Raw genomic sequence first — 21,470 nt, 5'->3', positions numbered from 1 at the left:
TGACACTGATAATACCACAAACTTTCTTTTGTCCGTTCTTTCGGTTTTTGCAGTCCACCAAGGAGCCTCATATATTTCTCTTAATCTTAATTCTTTTCTCCAGACCTTTTCTTTTCCTTCCTTTACTTTTTCTTCGACTGCAGAAGTCATGTATAGTGTATCCAGCTCAGCAAAGCAAGTCTGTCTATAAACTTTCTTTTACACATCAGTAAGCTCGCTTCTATAATTTGAAAGTGTTATCGTTCGGCCGGCGAAATTACTTTTGAGTGATCTAAACAAGTTAATTAAGGAGTTTTATCCACCTTCGGCTTTTGACAACCAGCATTGAACGCGGGACCAGCCGGTTAACCAGAGACTTCTACTGATCCATTGTGGTGGATGCCCACACCAGCTAAAAAAACATCACTCCTTGTATGTGTCTAGCAGCAACAATGGCCTTTCACCAGGTGGAGATCTATTGTTGAGCGAGCAGCCACTGGACCCAAAGCCTTCTAACAATGCTGCAACAAGTAGGCATAAAACACCCGACACTGCTGTTATCAAAAGTTGATATAGCGGATAATATTTTAAAATTTAACCATTCCCAATTTAAAGATTTAAATTAACATCCGATTCTTCTGTTTATTCTCCATAGGCTAAATTAAATCACTCTTTATCACTATCACCAAGTTTCTATTTCTCTGTTTGCCAATCAGGTATCAATTTCTTTAACCATTTTATATTGATTGTCTGTTATATGCTCATTTATTCACCTTTTAATCATCATTTCATTATAAATAAAAGGCTTAATTTACTGCCAAAAAGTCATCGTCTGTCTATACTTCTCAAAGCAGAATATAGTCAATGTGTTCAGATCTTACCAAAAAGATATTGAGACTGATTTTTATAGTAATTCTATTTGTTTAATTTCCTCCTAATTGGAGGTGGTGCCCATTCAACGAGTGCAAATTATTAATCATAAGGTACTTATTGATATCGATTCTTGTGAGTCTTATGAAAATGCTAAAAACTACCTAAAATTCACTACTTATTTGCATATGAATAGTAGATGTGGCTAGATGTTGTTGAAAAAGAGGAGAAGGAATGCAAAGATATGCAAACACAAGTCAAGCATGTGGAAAACATGCTTCATAAGAAAAGTAGTGGAAGTTCCAGCCCAGCCTCGACCATGGACGGTGATATGTGACTGTGGAAAATGAAAAAGGAACATATCAATATTTCACCATCAATACTCCACTGGCTCCTGTCCTTTCTCAGTTTGCTGTTTTCCACTGCCTGAGTGATGGCTTCATTCAGCTGCTGCTCTGATACCTGTGACACACAGAGTGCAGAAGAAGTGGTGATGACAAGCAGTGACATTTTTTTCAAGAGACGGTCAAAAAAGGAAAAAATTATGAGCATTTGAAAGTCTCCACATTCCTGTAAATTCCTCCGGGGAAAAAGAAAAGAATAATTTGAGCTTTAAAACCAAAGATGTAGTTATTACTACCACAGCAGAATATGACACCAAATATATGGGCTGTAGGGCCCTTCTTATCAGGCTTGTGCAGTCATGTGAGTATTGTTTCTACCTGCATGACCACAAAATAACAGCTGCCACACATTTTATTCTAGATATTTTCTATTAAGATTAGTTGTAGCAAGAAACAAGAATTGTATTGTACTCTAAGTACTGGTGCATACTGGTTGAGTGTACTGTATATCAGTATTTTTATTGTTTTTTAGTGTTATTAAATGGATATGTTAATATGGATTTTGTGTATGAAAAACAATCACCCCGGCCGGCGCATCTCCAAAGCCTGCACATATTGATTGTGTAAATGAGCAAGTCTGTAATTAAAGCCAGTGACAGCTCTCTCACAATCATTACATCTCCTCAGAATCAGTCCCAAACATACTACAGGCCAACTTCACTAGAAAAAAATACATAGGTAAAACGCTTGCATCCTGCACTCAAACTCCATCAGATAATATCCCAGAGAGAGGAGACCTCTGATTGGCACTAATACTCTGACATAATGTCTGGTGATCAGTGTGGTTTTTGTAAACAGAAATACTGTAATGTGAATGTGTCAGCCAAGTCTCTGCAACCAGGACACCAATGATGTGGAGACATTCTTGCATGATTTAATACTTCTCTGCTATTCCTCTTGAAACATGTTTTGTTTTATAAACTCTCATGTCATACCATGGATGTGAAAACGTAGTTTATGTTTATTACTTTTCAATACCAGGTGATCCCAAAAAGGACAAGGAAAGAAGGTGAGACAGTGCCCGGACGCATGAGGATACAAATGTTTTGTCAAGGTCTGTTTGTTTGTTTGTTCCTGTTTAAGTTGTAATCTCAAAGATCTCAGTTTCGTTCTCTTTGGCGGCACCTATGGCGATAAACTGTAATTGCGGGGGAACACTTCCCAGATATCCAGACAGTGCTGCATGTGTGACGTCCACGGTTGGCTCTGGTTGTAACTCTTGATTTTCCTGGCTGACGTCAGAGTAACAGGACAGAGTAAGTTCATGCTAGCAGCAAAGTCCCACAGGTGAACCCAGGAGCGTCATTACCTCTGAGCCAGCAGAAACATTGCCTGACTAAGACTGAGACTGAGACTTAGCCCATAAATGTGCACAGTAAATGTGGTGGAGACGTTGCATACTTTGGGGTCGGGATGTCGACTGATGATAATGTGGACTGGACCTGGTGTGCACTGGCTCAGGACTGTGTAGACGTCATTCAGTGCCATGTTGTATACCACAGTGTTGTTGATCTCCATGATCTCATCTCCACGCCTAAAGAAAGGAGGGAAAGTTCAGCAGAAGGTGATGAGAAAAGAAAAGGCCGATAGTACTCTGCTTCTTTTCCCATATTATATTACACACTGTCCTAGCAGTATTCAGTTTCTTATTAAGTGACTCATTTCTCCCCCTTTGCATGAACTACTGAATTTAATTACAGTGGACATTTAAATGCTCTTTCCAACCCTGGTCAACCCCTGTAGTAATTCCTCTTACTGAAGTCTACCATCCATGTGTGCAATAGATCCAGGAGAGACATTGTGGATGTAGATCCCAGGGCATCCGTCACCAGATGGAACACAGCACAATCCAATACCCAGACCAACTCCAGCCTCTGGGAAGTACACATGCATATACACTTTTGTTAGTATACTTTTATAAAGAAATTTCTTTCAAAGGTTCTTTTGACTTTAAAAATTAAGAATGATGGTGCTCCTCGAACTGTTGTCCCTCAAGGAGAACAACTCACGGTGTCACATTAATTCAAAGAGGAGGGCTGTACAGGTTGGGGTACTAAAGTATAAGCTGTCTTTACAACAAAATCCAGTCCACTTTGCCCCATTCCTTATTTTATTTTTCCATTATGAATTTAGGAATAAAGACAGGAAGTCATTTGTCACAGAAGTGAAAGTAAGATGGATAAGTTAATCTAATTAGTGTGATATATTATTTCATATGATATATTTCCATATTCCCTTGCCAAATAAAGAGCAGCTATAAAGGCAGAGCAGCAGAGGTCCACATCCCCCACCATGGTGCTAGACTTCATCCTGATATAAAGAGGGGCAATATCAGACCCTGTTATGAGAGCGTACGTCTTGCGATACTGAATTCTGACAAGTATCCGCTTCATGATAATAACTGTACCATTTGTGACATGGATGTTTGAGTCCATATAATAAAAGAAAATAATTGTATCAATGTCTGTTTTTTGTTTTATTTTGCATGTAGGATGGTTTGAGAGCATTGTTACCCTACCTCAAACGGTTGGTAGTTTACATATAATACTATGTAACTTAATATAATCCAGATCTTTCCAATTCAGATTTGCCCCCAGTCATATGCGACTGCCCGTGCACGCTCAAGGTTCAACCTCTCCACAAAAAAATAAATGCATGTCACAGCTGCATGCCAACTATAACAACAATAACAGAACACATCATTTATTACAACGACTCAACAACATTGCAGGAATATTCAACCACATTAAACGTAGGTCCATTGTCCAACAATTCAAAGCAGCTATTCCAACATGCCCACCTGTCAGGACGCTACAGTGACTCGATTCCAATCTCCACACTTAGGGACTCGCGGACATTGAGGCATGTTCCTGGTAAGTGTGTGAGTGCATAGTGTTTTACCAGGGCCTCGGTTCTCAAACTGGACCCTCCCCACTCCCACTCCGTTGTAGAGTGAACTCCATTTGACGTCACACTCACAGCTGAACGGAGCACCCTTCGTTTAGGTGCAGGAATTAAATACAGCACCAAGCTCTGAGACGAACTCCTTTCACTCTGGCGGAGACAGGAAATGTCTGTAACCATGGTTTCATGTCACACAAATAATAACAGCTACAGAAATACCAGTGAGGCAGAGCTATTAAAATCTTCATTGTAACATTGGTGAGGACAACAATTTTTTTTAAATGTTTTTTTTTTTTTTTCTAACATTATTTAAAATATGATTATTCATTATATCTCTTAGTAGTCTCGGAGTAGTTTAGTTGACAGTGAGGACAGAGTTATTTATCTGCTTCATCTGCACTCTCCCTGCCTTATGAAGGAATTATGAATTCACAGACAAATTATTGTTTATTGAAATTGATTGTTAAATCACTGCTTGAAACTGAAAAGAAGAAATTACTTTAGTATATGAACTCCAGTCTCTGTGTCTTTATCTCCTCTTCAGTAACTGGTATTTGTAGCAGTAAACAGGTTTTATCCTTTAGTTTATCCGTTAATTATAATGGATAATTGTAACTTTTGATACTGCTTGCTTTATTGATGAGCTGTTTTCATATCAAATATCCCAGTGTAACCAAAGACATTCGGGCAGCGATATTGATTAATATATATTAATTAATATTAAAATGTATGTAGCGTAATTTAAGTAAGTAATTTAAGAAACAAAATACATAGAGAGGTCAGCTTTTTTAAAATTAGATTTAATAGCACATATTGTTTCCAGGCGTGTGATGCCACCATAGTGTAATGCAGATAAGTAACGCATTTGATTACCTTTCGTTACCGAAAATTAAACCCCCTTTGCGACTCGTTACTCATGTGGGTTATATTGTCAGGGCGTCGTGTAGCCTACTGTACATCTACCTTTGAATGTATTGACTCTACCGTCATTTTCATAGCCTCGATTACAGATCACAATCTGTAACTCTTCAGCCTAATAACAGGAATGACAGATGCAATATAACCTTTACAGCTCTTTATTATGCTAACAATCTGACAGTGAACTGGGCAGAGACATAAAGTATTAGGCACAGCTGTTTCCATGACAACAATACAACAAGGGCCCTTAGTCCCACCATTGTTGTGGAGCTGTGTTTAGCTGCAGATGCTTCTTCACATTTAAAGTAGAGCTCTTCACAGCTGACAAGCACTTATCCTCCAGACACAGCTTACATTTCACTGTCAGGTTGTTCTCGTCCCTTTCGCCCAAAAAAGAAAAATAACGGAAATATTTCCACAAAGTAAACGCTGTCGTCTCTGCCATCTCGCTAGCTGAATTAGCTAGCTACACATGCGCACTGACACAGCTGTAGATTTCCCTTCTGCTGGTTTTGGCAAACTTAAGACAAGTGACTCACAAGACAAGTTTTGTTTTTTCACGTTCATACCGCTGAAGTAAGCTAGAATGCAGCTCCTTTGTAACTTACTATTTACAGTAAAACTGAGTCACCAGATAGTGAATCAAGAAATGACAGCGTTTATTTTGCAGACATAGCTGGAGGGCCAAATTTCGCTTCTATCTATCTATCTATCTATCTATCTATCTATCTATCTTTATTTATTTCAGAAAAGCAAATAATGTCATTCATTATTTAAGTTCCCAAAACGTGATTCAAAAGATTTTTCACAGACGTGTCTTTACTTGTCAAGGGGTGTTTGACTCCCTTTGAGGGCCCATGGTCATAATTAAGAAAGAGAAAGTGGAAACTTTTAAAGGAAGAAATATAAAAAATATTTCAATAGTTGATTGATTGTGAAAAATAAACATATTGTTACTTTCCTCTGAGTCTGAGGCTAACCTTTGCGCAGGATGATCTCCATCATGATGCGGTCTCTGGGTTTAGTGAGCTGCCCCTCGCTCTGTGTGTTGCTGCAAGTGTTGTTCTGGTAGTTGTAGTTGCCCATGTCAGCACTGACCCTCGCCATGCCTGTAGTGGAGTTGAGGGAGCGCGACCTGCATAAATGAGCTACCTGTGCCTGACCACACAGGGCCCCTACACGCAGAGTGGTCCTCACCACCAGAGTCAGCAGGCCCTTTTTGATTTGCTGCACAAACACATTTAAAAGAAAGATTACATATTATAATCCATGCTAAATGCGTGTCAAAATGTTGGCTGTCTAAAAAAAACAACTTCAGTCCAGTACTTCTCCCTTGTTACTTTTTGTTTAAAATGTTTTTAATCCTTAGTTGTACAACTTCTCTCACCCATATGATCAAAAACCTTACTACTTACAATTAAATATATAGTAAAATATATGGAGAAAATGCTTATATGTTACAAGTTTAAGAGTCTCATCAGGCATTTGCAAAAATCAGATAAAATCAGTGAAAATTAATGTTTGTGACTATATAAGAAAACCTAGCTAGACCTAAAAGGTCGCCCTCTTACAAAGAACATGATCTGAGTTCTGCACAGACACCCTTTAGAGCTGTATCTTTTCTGAGGACAGTCTTTTCTTAAAAATAAGAAGCATTTAAATGTTGTAGCTGATAGAGTTGCAGAAAATGCCAACAACCTGTTTTGTACTTAATCTCAAGTAATGACATTTCATAAAAGCATATGACTTGTATCAAGATTCTTAAAGGCCCTGTACACGCACACCCCATAGCCCCCCTACACAGGGGTTTTCATTTCTGTCCCCTAAACAGTGCTTTCATGGATTGAATTCACTATCCAACTTTTGTTGATTTTTTTTTTTACTTTTTGGGGCAACTTACCGTATTATGTTATAGGATTTTTCCTTATAATGCTCTCAACCAGCAGCATAAAAGTTGCTGAAATGACTAGCATAAAATATGTAGTAAATGTAGTGTATGTTAATATTTTGATATAATGAAATGTAATTGTAAATGTAATTTTGGGTATTTTATCAATCATTATGTTTATATTATAGCCATTTAATTTAGTCCTCCAAGGCTTTAGTGTTAGATATATATGCATACCACTCCAGACACTAGAGTGCAGCAGAGCGCTTGCAGTCAGAGGACTGTCTTGTTGAGGGAGTGGTCTTAAACTTGCTATTCTAGCAAGATCGACCAGTCAGACGGCAGCAAGTTTCCTCTGCTTCATTATTCCTCCTGTTTAACGTGTGTACAGAAGGGGACAGGGAACAAACCACCTTTGAGTCACTGCTGCCCCCAAAAAGGTTGCACAATTATAATACTAAAATTGACAGCACATGAGTAAATACATGTAGTAACTTTCCACCATTAGAACTATCACCCCTTAGTCCTAGAAATAATTTTACCTTTTTACAAAGTTGTTTCCAACTGTAGCAATTCTGAATTAGGTGCTACATCAATCTACTACACTGGAGTCACAGCAAGATAGTGGTGGAGGGCGAGTGTGCAAAGTGCAAAATTAAAGTGAAAATGACTCCGCAGATCGAGGTGAGCATCCTGAGTCCTCTGGGTTGGATTTAAGCAACGAAAGCACTTTGGTTTTGGTATTTAAAGTCTCTGCTGACCTTTCCTCCATCAAACAAGACTACAATTAATTCCCTAACCTCAAAGCAAGTTCTTCAATATTTAACATTTTACTGATAATTGAATTTAGAACATTTTTGTGATTTCCCAGATACATTAACTAACAACATTCCCTCATTATGCTGATAGAGTCATTATGTTGCCTAAATCTGCTGGTTCAAATTAGATGAGGTTGGGTATTTAGCTCTAAATGGTTTATGCAGATACTGTGACTTGTGTTCCTACAGGTCCTTTCTGTTGTTCACATGCATGTGTATGTGGGATTCATGCATGTGTTGGACAATTAGCAGTAATAGTCACCACATGTTTTCATGTGTTAGATTGAATCTGCCTATGAATGTTCCAGTATTAGTTTCATTACAGTAATTACAGAATAGACTTGAAATATTGAGAATACATTTACACCTTCAGTATTGTTGCCAGGCATGAAAAAAATAACTTATCAGAGGAGGAAGTTATTTTTTTGCACTTAGTGAATAGAGCCGGAATGTTTAGAATTAAGTTGAATGATACTCATATACAACATTTTTATAATACAGCTATATACAGCTTTATAAAACATGACAACCGACCAATAAAATACACAATAATGTAAAAATAGAACAGAAAGACATAGGAAGAAAAAAAGTACAACCTAAAACAATAGTTAATAAAAACTAAAAAACTAATAAAAAAACAGACTATTGGTAAAATGTAAAACTTTCAAGAAAGCCTTCTGATAAAAATACGTTTTCAATATGATTTAAAAGAAGATCCCTTCAGAAGGCCTTTGCCTAGTTGTTAATGTGAGGTGGGGAGAGGCTGCCTGAGGATCTCAGGCTGTGCACTATTTGCTAAAGGGGAGGGCAGCTCCCATATGTAAAAAAGCGGAAATCAAAATTGTGGAAGACTATTGCTCAATTTGAAAAAAATATTTTCTTTAATTTTTACATTTTTATCATACCTGACTAATACATTATGTTTTACTTCATACTTGTCATTTCTACCTTATAACTCATAATACAAAATAATAAAACATTCACTCCACTCATGTTTTGCCTAATGCCTGATCCTTATTCTTCTTCGCAAGAAAGTCTGTGAAGGTTCTCAGTCATCCAGGTCATGGTAATTCAAAGCGTTATCCAAAAGGCAACTGGACTTGGTCGAAGTTCTTGAGGCTTATAGGTGAAACTTCTTCAAGAGCTTCAACCAAGTCCAGTTGCCTTTTGGATTAAACTTCGAACAAAAAAGCCACTGCTGGGTGTTTCATATATTCCCTTGTATTCACTCTTTATCTTTAACCATATCCTTTAGGTGAATATTGCAGTAAGTTAGTTGATGTAGGTTTTTGTAAGTTGTTTTTTTCTTTTCTTTTCTTTGTTTTTGTATGAATGTATGGGGATCAGGAGGTCACTTTTGTGTTACTGGCTCTCCCTTATTATGATTGGGAACTATTTTCTGAGGATCATAATGTAGTTGCCATACTTTGAACTTGTGCAGAGCTTCATCATGAGACCGACCATGTAGTGACTCTCCATTCAGCTCCAGGATCTCATCACCTGCACAGACACAGAAACAGAGAGACCTGAAAGCATTTAAAGCTGTATATCTACTCTGTGGCACAGCAACCGAAATATTTGGGCTGCTGCAGCACATTTGCCTTTGTCTGCCAGAATTATGTGACGTTAAGTACTTATACATTATGAGATGTTTAGTACTGTTACTTTATGAGATGTTAAGTACTGTTACTTTATGTGATATTAAGTACTGTTACATTGTGTGATGTTAAGTACAGTTATATTATGTGATGTTAAGTACAGTTACATTGTGTGATGTTCAGTACAGTTACATTATGTGATGTTAAGTACAGTTACATTGTGTGATGTTCAGTACAGTTACATTGTGTGATGTTAAGTACAGTTATATTATGTGATGTTAAGTACAGTTACATTGTGTGATGTTCAGTACAGTTACATTGTGTGATGTTTAGTACAGTTATATTATGTGATGTTAAGTACAGTTACATTGTGTGATGTTCAGTACAGTTACATTGTCTGATGTTAAGTACAGTTATATTATATTATGTGATGTTAAGTACAGTTATATTATGTGATGTTAAGTACAGTTACATTGAGTGATGTTAAGTACAGTTGCATTGTGTGATGTTAAGTACAGTTACATTGTGTGATTTTAATTATGGGATAAAAAAACTACTTAGTCATGTTTAGGGAAACAAATGACTTAATAAGGTTTAGAAAAAAATCTTTGGGTTAAACTAAGTACTGCATATATTACTTTATGTTGCATACATTACAAAACACTACTTGATTATGTTTTGGCAATAAAATGGCTTATGGTGATAGATAGCCTAACTGGCAGACTTTCTGTGGAATGCCTGGTCTGATCAGGAGAGATGGCATTCATCCCACTTTGGATGGTGCAGCTCTTTTGTCTCGTAATATGGCTAAGTTTGTTAGTCATTAAACCTGACAAGCCAGAGTTGAGACCAGGAGGCAGAGCTGCAGTCCTACACGCTTCTCTTTTATTACCTTTTATTACAATTAATTAAAACTTTAAAAAAAGGAGTAAATCATAGAAATCGAATTAAAATTAAAACTACAACTACAGTTGTGCCAAAAAATATGAAAAATAAATGTGTTCTGTTTAATATCAGATCTCTATCATCTGAAATGTGGCTGTGGGAAGGATATGTTAGCTTAAATGAATCCACTCCTCCCAGTAATCTTTATACTCATATTCCTCAAGACACTGGTCGAGGTGGTGGAATGGCAGCTATTTTCAATTCTAGTCTTCAAATCAACCCGAGACCAAATCTTAGTTTTAGCGATAGATAACAAACGATAAGGGATAGCATATGGCAAAGACGTTTTTATGCTTTTTGTTTTTTTTAATCACATTTCACATTTCTTAATCATTCTCAATACAACAAGTATACAAACATACAAGTTGTATATTAGTAGTTGGGGTGTTCTGGATAACAAAACTCACGGTTCGGATCGCTTCACAGTTTTCAGTCACAGATCGGATATTTTTTTGGATCAGAAAAAAAAAAAGGGTTCAAGGTGCATCTCCATATAACTAAACAATGTATTGGATCCTAAAATTGTCTTTATTACTTTACATTGCCAATTTTTCAATAATTAATTCAAGTGGAGTTGAACTCCCATATTATTTAAGTGTTTTTTTTTTTATCAAGAGTACATAAAAATATGCACGTGCAGTGTTGAGTGAGTCACAACAAAACAACAAATAGTGAGCTTTCATTTTGGGATTAGATCTTCAGCTTTTGGACCCAGGACTGTGCTATGAAACGGAATGTGCGTATTACCGGTGGGCAGGGGTGGAGCAGCGATTTTAAAAGTGGGAGGCTTCTAAGGGTAGGACATGAGCAGAGTCAACTCTGGCTATTTTGGTGCCCCAGGCGAGTTTAGGATTTGGCGCCCCACACCTTAAATGGTAAAAAAAAATCTGCCACACAATATGTAATTGTAAATAAATCGCATGTCATTTTGCAACACAGTTATCTTGAATATAAGATTTGATATTGCAACAGAGATTTCTACAATGTGTTGTTGTGGGGCTTAGACCCCCAGCAGAGGGGTCTGGGGGATTCTCCCCCAGGATTTTTTTACATTAAAGTGCAAAGGTTGTCCCACATCAGGCGACCTTTGATTGCACATGTCTGTTCTTTTTCTATTATTGCTTCAAGAATGTCATTTAGCCTATACATTAACATCTTCGCTAAAATCGTATAATCAGTGTTCATTAATGTTAGTTGTCTATAATTATCTAATTCGTTTTCCTCACCTTTTTTATTAAAGCAAACACATTATACCATGATAAAAGGAGTCATGCATTACTCCATTCTTAAAGCCTTCATTGAAAGCAGACATTAGGACATTGATGACGTCATCGAGATTAAGTTTATAAAATTCGGCCGGCAGGTCATCAGGACCCGGGGATTTTCCCCTGTTAAGTTGACTTATGGCTGTGATGACCTCATACCTCCGAAAGTCAGCTAAAAGATCTGAAAAGGTTGATGGATCATAAGCATCAATGGTGTTTAAAAAACTGAGAATGGCGTCATCATCAGAGACCATCAGAGAGCTTGCATGATTTGTATTTCCTTTAACATCACTTCCAACTATGTTCTGCATATTAAATAATAATTAATTGTTGACATTATCAATTTTACTTTTTAGTTCACACATTGCATTTTCTTCTTCTTCCGACCTTTTTTTGTTGCACTTGAGTTCGACATATCTCTTCATATTAACATCGTACTATTTTTTTTAGAGTTTTATCGGGTTAAATTCTCAACACTTATATCAGAAGAATTTTTGTAGTCTGTTTCTCAGTACTTCCCAAATCTTAACATCTGATTTTTCAAAAATCTTTAAATCCATGGTTTTCTTAATTTCACTTTGTAATTCATTTAGTAGATCTGTGTTATTGAGACATTTATCATCAGTGACAGTATTAAAATCACCAGTTAATATTACATTAAAACCTACATTTACTATCTCTTTCAACTTTTTAAATAACTGCATTTTCTTTGTTCTCTCCGGTGCCGTATACACATTTATAATCCGAAACTTTTGACCAAGATAAAGACAATCAACCAGGAGAAGTGTGCCTGGTATAATATCCTTTTCGATTTGTTATAGTTACTTCGTTGTTTTTAAAGAAAATACCCACACCATCGGTGCTATCTTCCCCAATAAAGACCACAGAGACCCCTTTATTCCACAGGCCGCAAACATCTGTCGCGTCTGTGCTGCTTTTGAGTCGAAGCTCTTGTAAACATAATAAATCAAGGTCTGCATCAAGTAGGTAATTAATCTTTTCTTTTCTCAATTTACTAGACTGTCGACCTGTCACATTCCAAGTTGCTACTTTTAATAAGCACATGGATGGAGATAAAAGTTAGAGCCTACTTCGGACTGGTTTTATCATCTCTAAATTTCTCTCTACCGCAAGTAGCCGATGAGGCTGGACGCTTGAGCCCTTTACCAACTGACTCCAGGGCATCAGGTGTGAACTCCCCGGGGGCAGAGTGAGGGCAGCTAGAGGAGGAAGAGGAAATCACCTCCACTTCACCAGGGGAGAGGACAGGGTTGCTGGTGTCTGGTACTCCAAGGGTGATGGAGGTGCTGAAATCCTTGCTGTCACTGGCACTCTCATAATGATCTGGCGCATCATCATCCTCGTCACTTTTTACGCTGTCACTACTCTCTGAGTTAATGGGAAAGGAGTTGTGATCGCTGTAGTCAGGAGGAGTCTCAACATGAGATCCTCTGTGGTCTGAGGTTCTACAGCTGAATCTGGGGTCTGAAGGATGCCTGATTGCATCTGAGAGACAACTGGCTCTGCAGACTGAGGCTGGGCAGCTGTAGATGGTACAGGAGGAGGATCTCCATGTGGAGGAGGTTGTGACGTGGCAGGAATATGCTGAGGAGGGGCAAGAGAAGATTGAGGAGGGGCAGGTGGAGGCTGGGAAGCCACCTTGGCTGGGGGTACGTTTATCTCTTGGTCCTGTTGGCAAATGACATGGGGCAGTTGCAAAAAGTATGACCTTTCTGTCCACACAGGGAACACTCACTTTCACTCTGACACTCTTTGGCTTTATGACCCAGGTTTCCACAGCGCCAGCACTTCTTGGTGGGATCTGGAGCGGAGGGACGGTAAAGGTACAATTCATAGACTGCTGCCCTTGCCTCTTTCACTCATTATAACAGTTCAGTTGTTAGACATATTAAAAAACTTTATTTTGACGAAATTCCATGTACTCTTTATCATTCAAAGTAATCACTGTATCATTGATTTTAAAAAGGTTGCCTTAACTGCTATCATTTAACATTGAGTTGGAAAAATGTGAAATGTATTTGTTAACATTAGTTAATTGTGATATTAAAAGGGTTTATCTTCATTCATAGAAACAATACACATTCTCAGCTAGTTTATGCAATGTAGTGCTGCATCTCTCATCATCTGCTATCTCTTCTGTCTTTTCTATCCATCATAATTAAGAGGGAAGAGCAAGAGACTGACTTCTTACCATCCCCACTATTAAAAGATCGAGTTTGAGTTTTGACATTTCTCCTTTTCTCTCTTTGTAGCTTGTGTCAGGAATAGCACAGTGAGTGGTTAAGCAAGTAAGAGAGAGAGAGCGGCAGAGTGACCGTAAATGCGAGCATGCAGAGAGAAGGTTGGGAGTGAAGGTGGCAATCTGGCAGTAGGCTTATATTTAATCGTACCCGGGGCTACATTCAAAACGTTTGAGGCTCAAACCAGTGCCCCCCAGAACATGGCGCCCAATGCGCCTCTAACCCTATGCATTGAGTTGGACCTGGCTCAACCCTATTTTGACAGCCAGCAATGTGTGACAAGGTCCGTTCCTGCAGTCACGTAACTTTTTTTTATTTTTTTTAAAGATTATATTTTTGGCTTTTTGCCTTTATTAGATAGGACAGATGAAGTGAGACAGGAAATGTGGAGAGTAGAGAGTGGGAGTTGACATGCACCAAGTGGATCGGCAGGCCGGGAGTCGAGCCCGCGATCAGTGCATCGGGGACTGTAGCCTCTGCATATGGGGCGCCTGCTCTGAGCTAAACCAGCGCCCCAGCACTCACATAACTTTACTCTGCTCCAGCTCTTTACTCTTCACTGGCCCAGTGAGATGGTCAAACGTTGAAACGGCTGTGATTGGCTGGATTGCAATTCAGTCAATCTGACTTGACCAATAGGTCTTCATCAATAAAAAGTGGTGGTGGGGGATGGGATTATGTTTTATCGAACGTGCAGGTGTCGCAGCACCCACGGGTGCGACGCGCCTGCCCGTGTTAACGAATACATCAGTCACTAACGTTAAGTGACCGATTGTAATCAAAAGCATCCACCAGCTGATACTTTGAAAATAAAAGCTAACACTGTGAGAGTGAAAGTAAAAAAGTGGAAGCCCTGTTTGATACAAAGCAGCCAGTGTGCAGGGAAATATGCACACCTTCCGAGAAATATTAAAACATGCCTGTCGTGTTTTATAGTAATAGGATGTATCTCCGTGGTCTGATACGTTCCTGTTTGCAGTGCTATGTTTGCGCTGCGGCAGCTGCTGAGCTCACAAAACTTTACGTTCCGTCACTGCATCGATGCATGGTCGTCAACTTCTGCATCACGCTACATCAAATCCACAGCTGTAATAACTGTACATCAGAGAAAAACACATCATATTGCACTTTCTCTGTTCACTGTTCTGCACAGGGATTTAACAGGCGTTAGGATCACCTGCGTGCCGAACCGTGGGGCAGGGGGAAGGGGCGCCCAAAGCAGGGGCTGCTGTTGCTTACTGTTGTTATGACAACATAACCTAGTCATTGTCGGACCGCAAGCGTATTGGCTACGTGTTTAAAAAGTTTACACTTAAAATAGGTCGGAATTTACCTTCTTTGGGCAGCGCCCATATGCGCTGCATATTTTGCATAGCCCCTTTTTGCGCCACTGTTTACCGCCCTCCTGGCCCATACACTGAGTTTTTTATCAGATCTCTATCATTAATTATTGTAGGTGACTTTAATATTCATGTAGATGTTGATAATGATATCCTTAGTATGACGATGATGTCCCTTTTGGACTCTATTGGCTTCTCTCAAAGTGTAAACCAGCCTACTCACCGCTTTAACCACACCCTCTACCTTGTTCTAGCTTATGGCCTTGAAACCGAAAACTTAATTGTCTTTCCACAAAATCCTCTTTTATCAGATCACTATTTAGTAACATTCGATGTCCTATTAACCGACTACTCTCCAGTTAACAAAAATACACTCACAAGATGTTCATCTTATAGGGCTGTAGCTAAATTTAAAGAAGCAATTCCAGCTGCTTTTAATTCTTTAACACATCTCTTTACTACAGAAAGCTCTTATGCTAATGTTAGTCCTTCTTAGCTTGATCAGTTTGTTGTAGTGATGGAGGTTTCACTGAGAAGTACTCTAGATTCGATTGCACCCGTAGAAAAACGACAGAGGCTAGCTCCATGGTATGACTCAGAAACTTGTAACTTGAAGCAAATGTTGCATAAATTTGAAAGAATGCGGCAATCCACCAAAACAGAAGAGTCTCGTTTACTCTGGCAAAATAGTCTTAATAAATACAGGAAGGATTCTTTTTTTTTTTTACCATTTGAGGTGTGGGGTGCCAAATCCTTATCCATACATACAGTATCTCTACTATATTTCCTTTAGACATATACACACAGAATTGTTTTGGGGGCCAGCATATTATTCCCTGATTAAAGACGATTGAAGGACTCCTTTAGATTCTTACTAAAGAGATGCTTTTGGATTTAGAATTGTTGCGGTTCTGCTATTTCATGGACTGAGAAAAGATTATGTTTAAAGGGTAAAATAATACCTACTTGATTGACTGATTAAGTCAGTTATTTGAAGTAAATTGTATTTTTCATTTTAATGTATTTTCTTGCATACAAGCAAGGGTTATACTTAAAATCAAACTGAGGTTCAGTTTATTTTTGCATTTATACTTATTAGCTTTGAACTCCATCCTGTTGAATGGAAGTGTCCGTTTCCTTTATTTTCATGTACTTAGGGTACATACGGGTATAGGGTAAAAGTGTTTTATTATCTGCAGTATAAGGATAGATAAGCTCATGTCCAGCAATTTAAGAGTAACTGGATATAGGTGGTAAATTGCTACCAGACCCTGAATAAATGCTGCTAGGTTGTTACAGTACATGGTCTCAGGAATTATTTTATGATACGCTGAGCACTGGTTGCATGTCCACCATGAAAAAGCATCTTCATTGACTTTCCTTTGGCATACTTCTGTGCTGCAAACATGTTTTAATACCTGTTGTGCCTTCAACAAGCACTGTGGTATTAAGAGGTCATGGTCATTTTTGTAATTCTGTGAGACCACATGGCTTTTCATATTTTTATTGATGTGTATACAAGAATAACAAAGGCACTTACATCAGGCACATTGGTGTCAGTATTAAACATGTTTGTATACCCTATTAGATTTAGATTTGCATATTTTAAGAACAAAGAACAATTACAAAAAATAAAACCAGAACAATACAAAACAAAAAGTACTTAGACAGAGTCTGTATATAATAATAAAACTGACCACACAAGATAAATAAATAAATAAATAAATAAAAATAAGAATTAAAAAAAACAAGGAAAAAGGAATGGGGGGGGGGGGGGGGGGGGAATTGGGGGGGAGGAGGTTACATTGTATTTACATCACTGAGGTAAAAGCTATTACTTCCAAATCTTTAGTAGAGTATTGGGTATACTCTTCCGGAAGACCAAAATGTGTGGTGAAGTGTTTATATTTTTTGAGAATACCTTGGACATGGTATTGAAGTAAGTTAGCCAAAAATTTGTCAGGGCTGGACAAGAGAAAAACATATGCGTAAGATTGCAGGGTGAGCCTCCACATCTGTCACAGACATCTACTGTATTTGGGAAAATCTGTGCCAACCTTGTCTTCGAATAATGACATCTAAATACAACTTTAAACTGGATCAAGGTCAAACGGGCACAAATACAGGTTTTGTGAATGACCTTCAGTGCGGATTCCCACAAATATTCATCAAAAAACAATCCTAGTTCACGCTCCCGAGTCTCTCTTGTGTTGGTGGTCAAATGACCATCATATGACTGAATAGAACTATAGATTTTTGAGATTAAAGACCTTTATAAATGATTAAATTGTAAAAGTTCACCCCATGGCCGCTTTGGTGGAAGGTGAGGGAAGTTGGGGAATAAGGATTTTGCACAGTTCCTCACCTGGAAATATCTAAAAAGATGAGAGGGTGGAAGATTGAATTCAGTAACCAGGTCTGTGAAAGAACAAAAGACCCCTTCCTTATAGAAATCCTTAAAACATTTCAGTCCCTTATCCTGCCATAAGGAGAAAGTGGAATCGGTAAATGTGGGTTTAAACACAGGATTTTTTAACAATGGGGTTTAAACTGTGGGAGCAATAAATTTAAACTGTTTCCTAAATTGAAACCATATCTTAAGGGTAGCTGTGACCACAGGGTTGTAAGTAAGGCAAGAGGGGTTTGCGGTGATTGGACCAGTTAGTAAAGCAGAAAGAGAGACTGGGGGACATGATTTTGCCTCCAGTTGACACCAAGGTATACTAGTTGACTTGCACCAGAATATAATTTTTGTTATGTTCGCGGCCCAGTAGTAAAATTGAAAATTTGGCAGAGAGAGGCCGCCGTAAAACTTACAATTCTGAAGTACTTTTTGTCTGACTCTGGGTGTTTTGCCATTCCACAAAAAATGACAATTAGTCGAGTCTACTGTTCTAAAAAAACTTTTTGGTAAGAATATAGGCAGACATTGAATAAGAAATAGAAACTTTGGCAGGACGTTCATCTTGACTGTATTTATTCTCCCAATCAAAGAGAGGGGGAGGGTACTCCACTTTTGAAAATCTGCCTTAGTCTCAGCTAAAAGGAGAGAGAAATTTTCAGAGTAAAGAGATTTAAAAGATCTGGCTATGCTAACCCCAAGATACCTAAATCCTGAAGGGCTCAATTTAAAAGGAATGTCAGCTTGGGAAAGTTGCATTGCTAATTTATTGACAGGATAACATTCACTCTTGGCAACGTTAACTTTATACCATGAAAACCGGCCGACTCTATGAAAGAATGAAACAATGGCGGGGCATACTCTCACTGGATTTGCAACATATAGCAACAAGTCATCTGCATATAACGATAGTTAAAATTCTGCACGAGTCCTGGTGATGCCATTAAAAGTGGGAGAGGTCCTCAAATAAATAGACAAGGGCTCTATTGCGAGTGCCAACAAGAGGGGAGAAAGGGGGCAGCCCTGTCTACAACCTCTATTTAAAAAAAAAAATAGCCGGATTGAACGTTGTTAGTGGTAATACTTGCACAAGGAAGTGTATAAAGAAGGCATATCCCCGATATAAAACTTCCACCAAATCCGAATTTATCTAAGACTGCAAATAGATAGTTCCATTCAACTCGATCGAACGCCATTTCAGCATCAATCGATATCACTACTTCAGGTGTAACTGTTGTTTCTTTTGAGTAGATTATATTTAACAAAGTATGGACATTATAATAGAGCTGGCGCCCCTTTATAAAGCCAGTCTGTTCCTTGGAAATGATTGTTGGGAGAACCTTTTCAAGTCGGCGAGCCAAGGCTTTTGCAAGAATCTTTGTATCTACGTTCATTAAAGAGATTGGTCTATAGGAGGTACAATGTTCAGGATCTTTGTCCTTTTTTAAAAGAACACTAATAGAAGCTTGTCTCAATGTAACAGGGAGAGAGCCGAGTGACAGAGATTCGACATAAACAGAATAAAGTAATGGAATAAGTTTGGCATGGAAAGCCTTAAAAAATTCGACCGGAAACCCATCAGGTCCTGGGGCCTTATTATTTTGCATGTTTTGTAAAGCTGAATTTAGTTCTTGAATGGTCAGAGCAGAATCTAATTGACTAACCAATTCTGGATTAATGGGAGGAAACTTAAGTTCATCCAAAAACGTGTGCATATCAGCTAGATCTGACGAGAGTTCAGACTTGTACAGGGACTCATAAAAAGATGAGAAGACAGAGTTAATAACATCCAGGTCCTCCTGCTATGCTCCCGATCCATCCTTAATGCGAGGTATTAAACGTGAGGCTGCTTGACGACGCAACTGGTGAGCTAGTAACCTACCAGACTTGTCGCCGTGTTCATAGTATCTACAACGGGAGTGAAGCAACAAGCACTCCGCCTCATTAGTTGTGATAAGATCCAGCTCAGTTTGTAAGGCCACACGACTCTTTGAGAGATCGTCAGAAGGAGCGGTCGCAAAGCTGTAGGTCCACTGATTCTAAATCGGATGAAAGCTTCTGAATAGTTGACATCCTTAATTTTCTGATATGTGCAGAGTATGAAATTATCTGACCTCGCAAATATGCTTTCAAGGACTCCCACAATAGCGCCTTAGAAATAGGTTCAGAATCAGAGTAGTTAAGAGCAATAAAATCATCTATTGCACTTGTAATAAGTTTATGAAATTTGAAATCCGATAAAAGTGAGGTGTTGAATCGCCAATGGGTAGAGTAGCGAGGTCTGGGAGAAATCTGAACATCCATGGACACAGGGGAATGATCTGAAACAATGATTGGATGATACGAAGCATCTGTAACTTTTGGCATAAGTGTAGCAAAGAAATAATCTATACGAGAAAGGTCTGGTGCACGTGCGAATAAAAAGAGTATTGCCTACTGCTCGGATTACGAAATCTCCAGGGGTCAACATAGCCATTACTAGACATGAAATTGCAAAGGGCCTTAGCAATTAGTGATTGGGTTGAGTCAGGTTTAGAACGGTCTAATTGAGGATCAATAGCACAGTTCATGTCCCCTCCAAAAATCAAAAAACAGTCACTCAGAGAGGGTCGATTTTCAAATAGCTTGTTCATAAAACAGGAACTATCAAAATTTGGTGCGTATACATTAACTAACAGGATAGGCACACGAAATAGAGTACCTAAAACTATCAAATATCTGCTGTCTTTGTCAGAAATGGTATTAATCAGGGTAAATGGGATAGATTTACCCAAGATGGCAACCCCTCTGGCCTTTGAGTTGAAACTAGAATGGAATACTTAAGCAACCCAGGGACATTTCAGTCTGACTTGATCTTTGTTCCTCATATGGGTCTCCTGCAAAAACACAATGTCAGGTTTCAAGCGCTTTAAATGGGAGAACACCCTACACCGCTTAACAGCACCTCCTAAACCTTTAATATTTCAACTGATAAATCTTACAATTGAGCTTGTAACATTAGCCATGTGAATGTGAATTAAAATAGTGGAGGCAACCAGGTTCCCAACCCCACATTCCAGGGACAAGGGGGAAAAGGAAAAGGAGAAAAAAATAAAAAATACAAATAAATAAATAAATAAAAAAGGAAGAAGAGAAAAAAAGGAAAGAAAAAAAGAAAAGAAAAAGGAGATAACTTAACTAACTCACCCCAAATCCCACAACCTCCCCCCATCGCACCTTCCACTATCCCATCCCCAAACGATAGGATACCAGTGCTAACTCCACAAGGAGTCATAAATCGAAAGAACAAACTCAAGGCTTCGGACCAAACAGTCATCTTCGACTCGCACCAACCTAACCGGAGCTCCTGCAAACGTTAAGAAAATAAAAATGTATAACTAAGCACAGGGCCGGGATATTAAACAACACAGAACTCAGAACCATCAAAGAAACTTGCGCAAATATAAGCATGTTGACTGCCTATTAGAACAGTGAGAGTTGTGGTGCCATTTATATAAAAATTAACAAAACATATCTACAATAATGATACAATATTCAAAACTATTTGGTAGACAGTGCTGTTAAAGTCCTTTTAGCATCACTGTTTTAAAAGTAACATGCAGTGGCACCCACACTCAAACTTGTGCTTCAATAACTTTGCAAAAACAAACCCAAGTCTACCTGAGTGTTTTCACAAAAACTGCGGCTTCCCCAGGTGATGTAAATTCCCTTGTGACATCCCCTCTTGTGATCCGAAGGCGCGCTAGATGTGGCAGCCCAAACCTTATGTCCGGAATGTCTCTAAGCTGGCGTCCGACGTCATTGAAGGCTGCACGGGCTTTAGCCGTCCATGCAGTGAGATCCGGAAAAATGGAGATTGTTGAATCCTTCACCTTGATC

General features: G+C 38.6%; 1 protein-coding gene across 1 annotated transcript in view; it reads right to left on the bottom strand.

The window, feature by feature from the left end:
• Nucleotides 1-21,470, bottom strand: part of il16 (interleukin 16) — a 119,180-nt gene that overhangs the window by 39,002 nt on the left and 58,708 nt on the right. The window contains exons 11-15 of the mRNA XM_069661528.1: nt 9,208-9,281; nt 6,056-6,302; nt 3,010-3,127; nt 2,655-2,787; nt 1,224-1,311 (exon numbers count right to left, since the gene is read on the bottom strand). Coding sequence (XP_069517629.1) covers nt 1,224-1,311; nt 2,655-2,787; nt 3,010-3,127; nt 6,056-6,302; nt 9,208-9,281 — 660 coding nt within the window. The remainder of the gene's footprint in view (nt 1-1,223; nt 1,312-2,654; nt 2,788-3,009; nt 3,128-6,055; nt 6,303-9,207; nt 9,282-21,470) is intronic.

The sequence above is a fragment of the Semicossyphus pulcher genome, unplaced genomic scaffold, assembly GCF_022749685.1.
Source record: "Semicossyphus pulcher isolate SPU_LCO1_2020_fin unplaced genomic scaffold, fSemPul1.0.p SCAF_1, whole genome shotgun sequence".
In the NCBI taxonomy this organism is placed as follows: Eukaryota; Metazoa; Chordata; class Actinopteri; order Labriformes; family Labridae; genus Semicossyphus; species Semicossyphus pulcher.
Note: the sequence above shows the minus strand (reverse complement) of the source record. Positions and strands in the feature narration are given on the sequence as shown.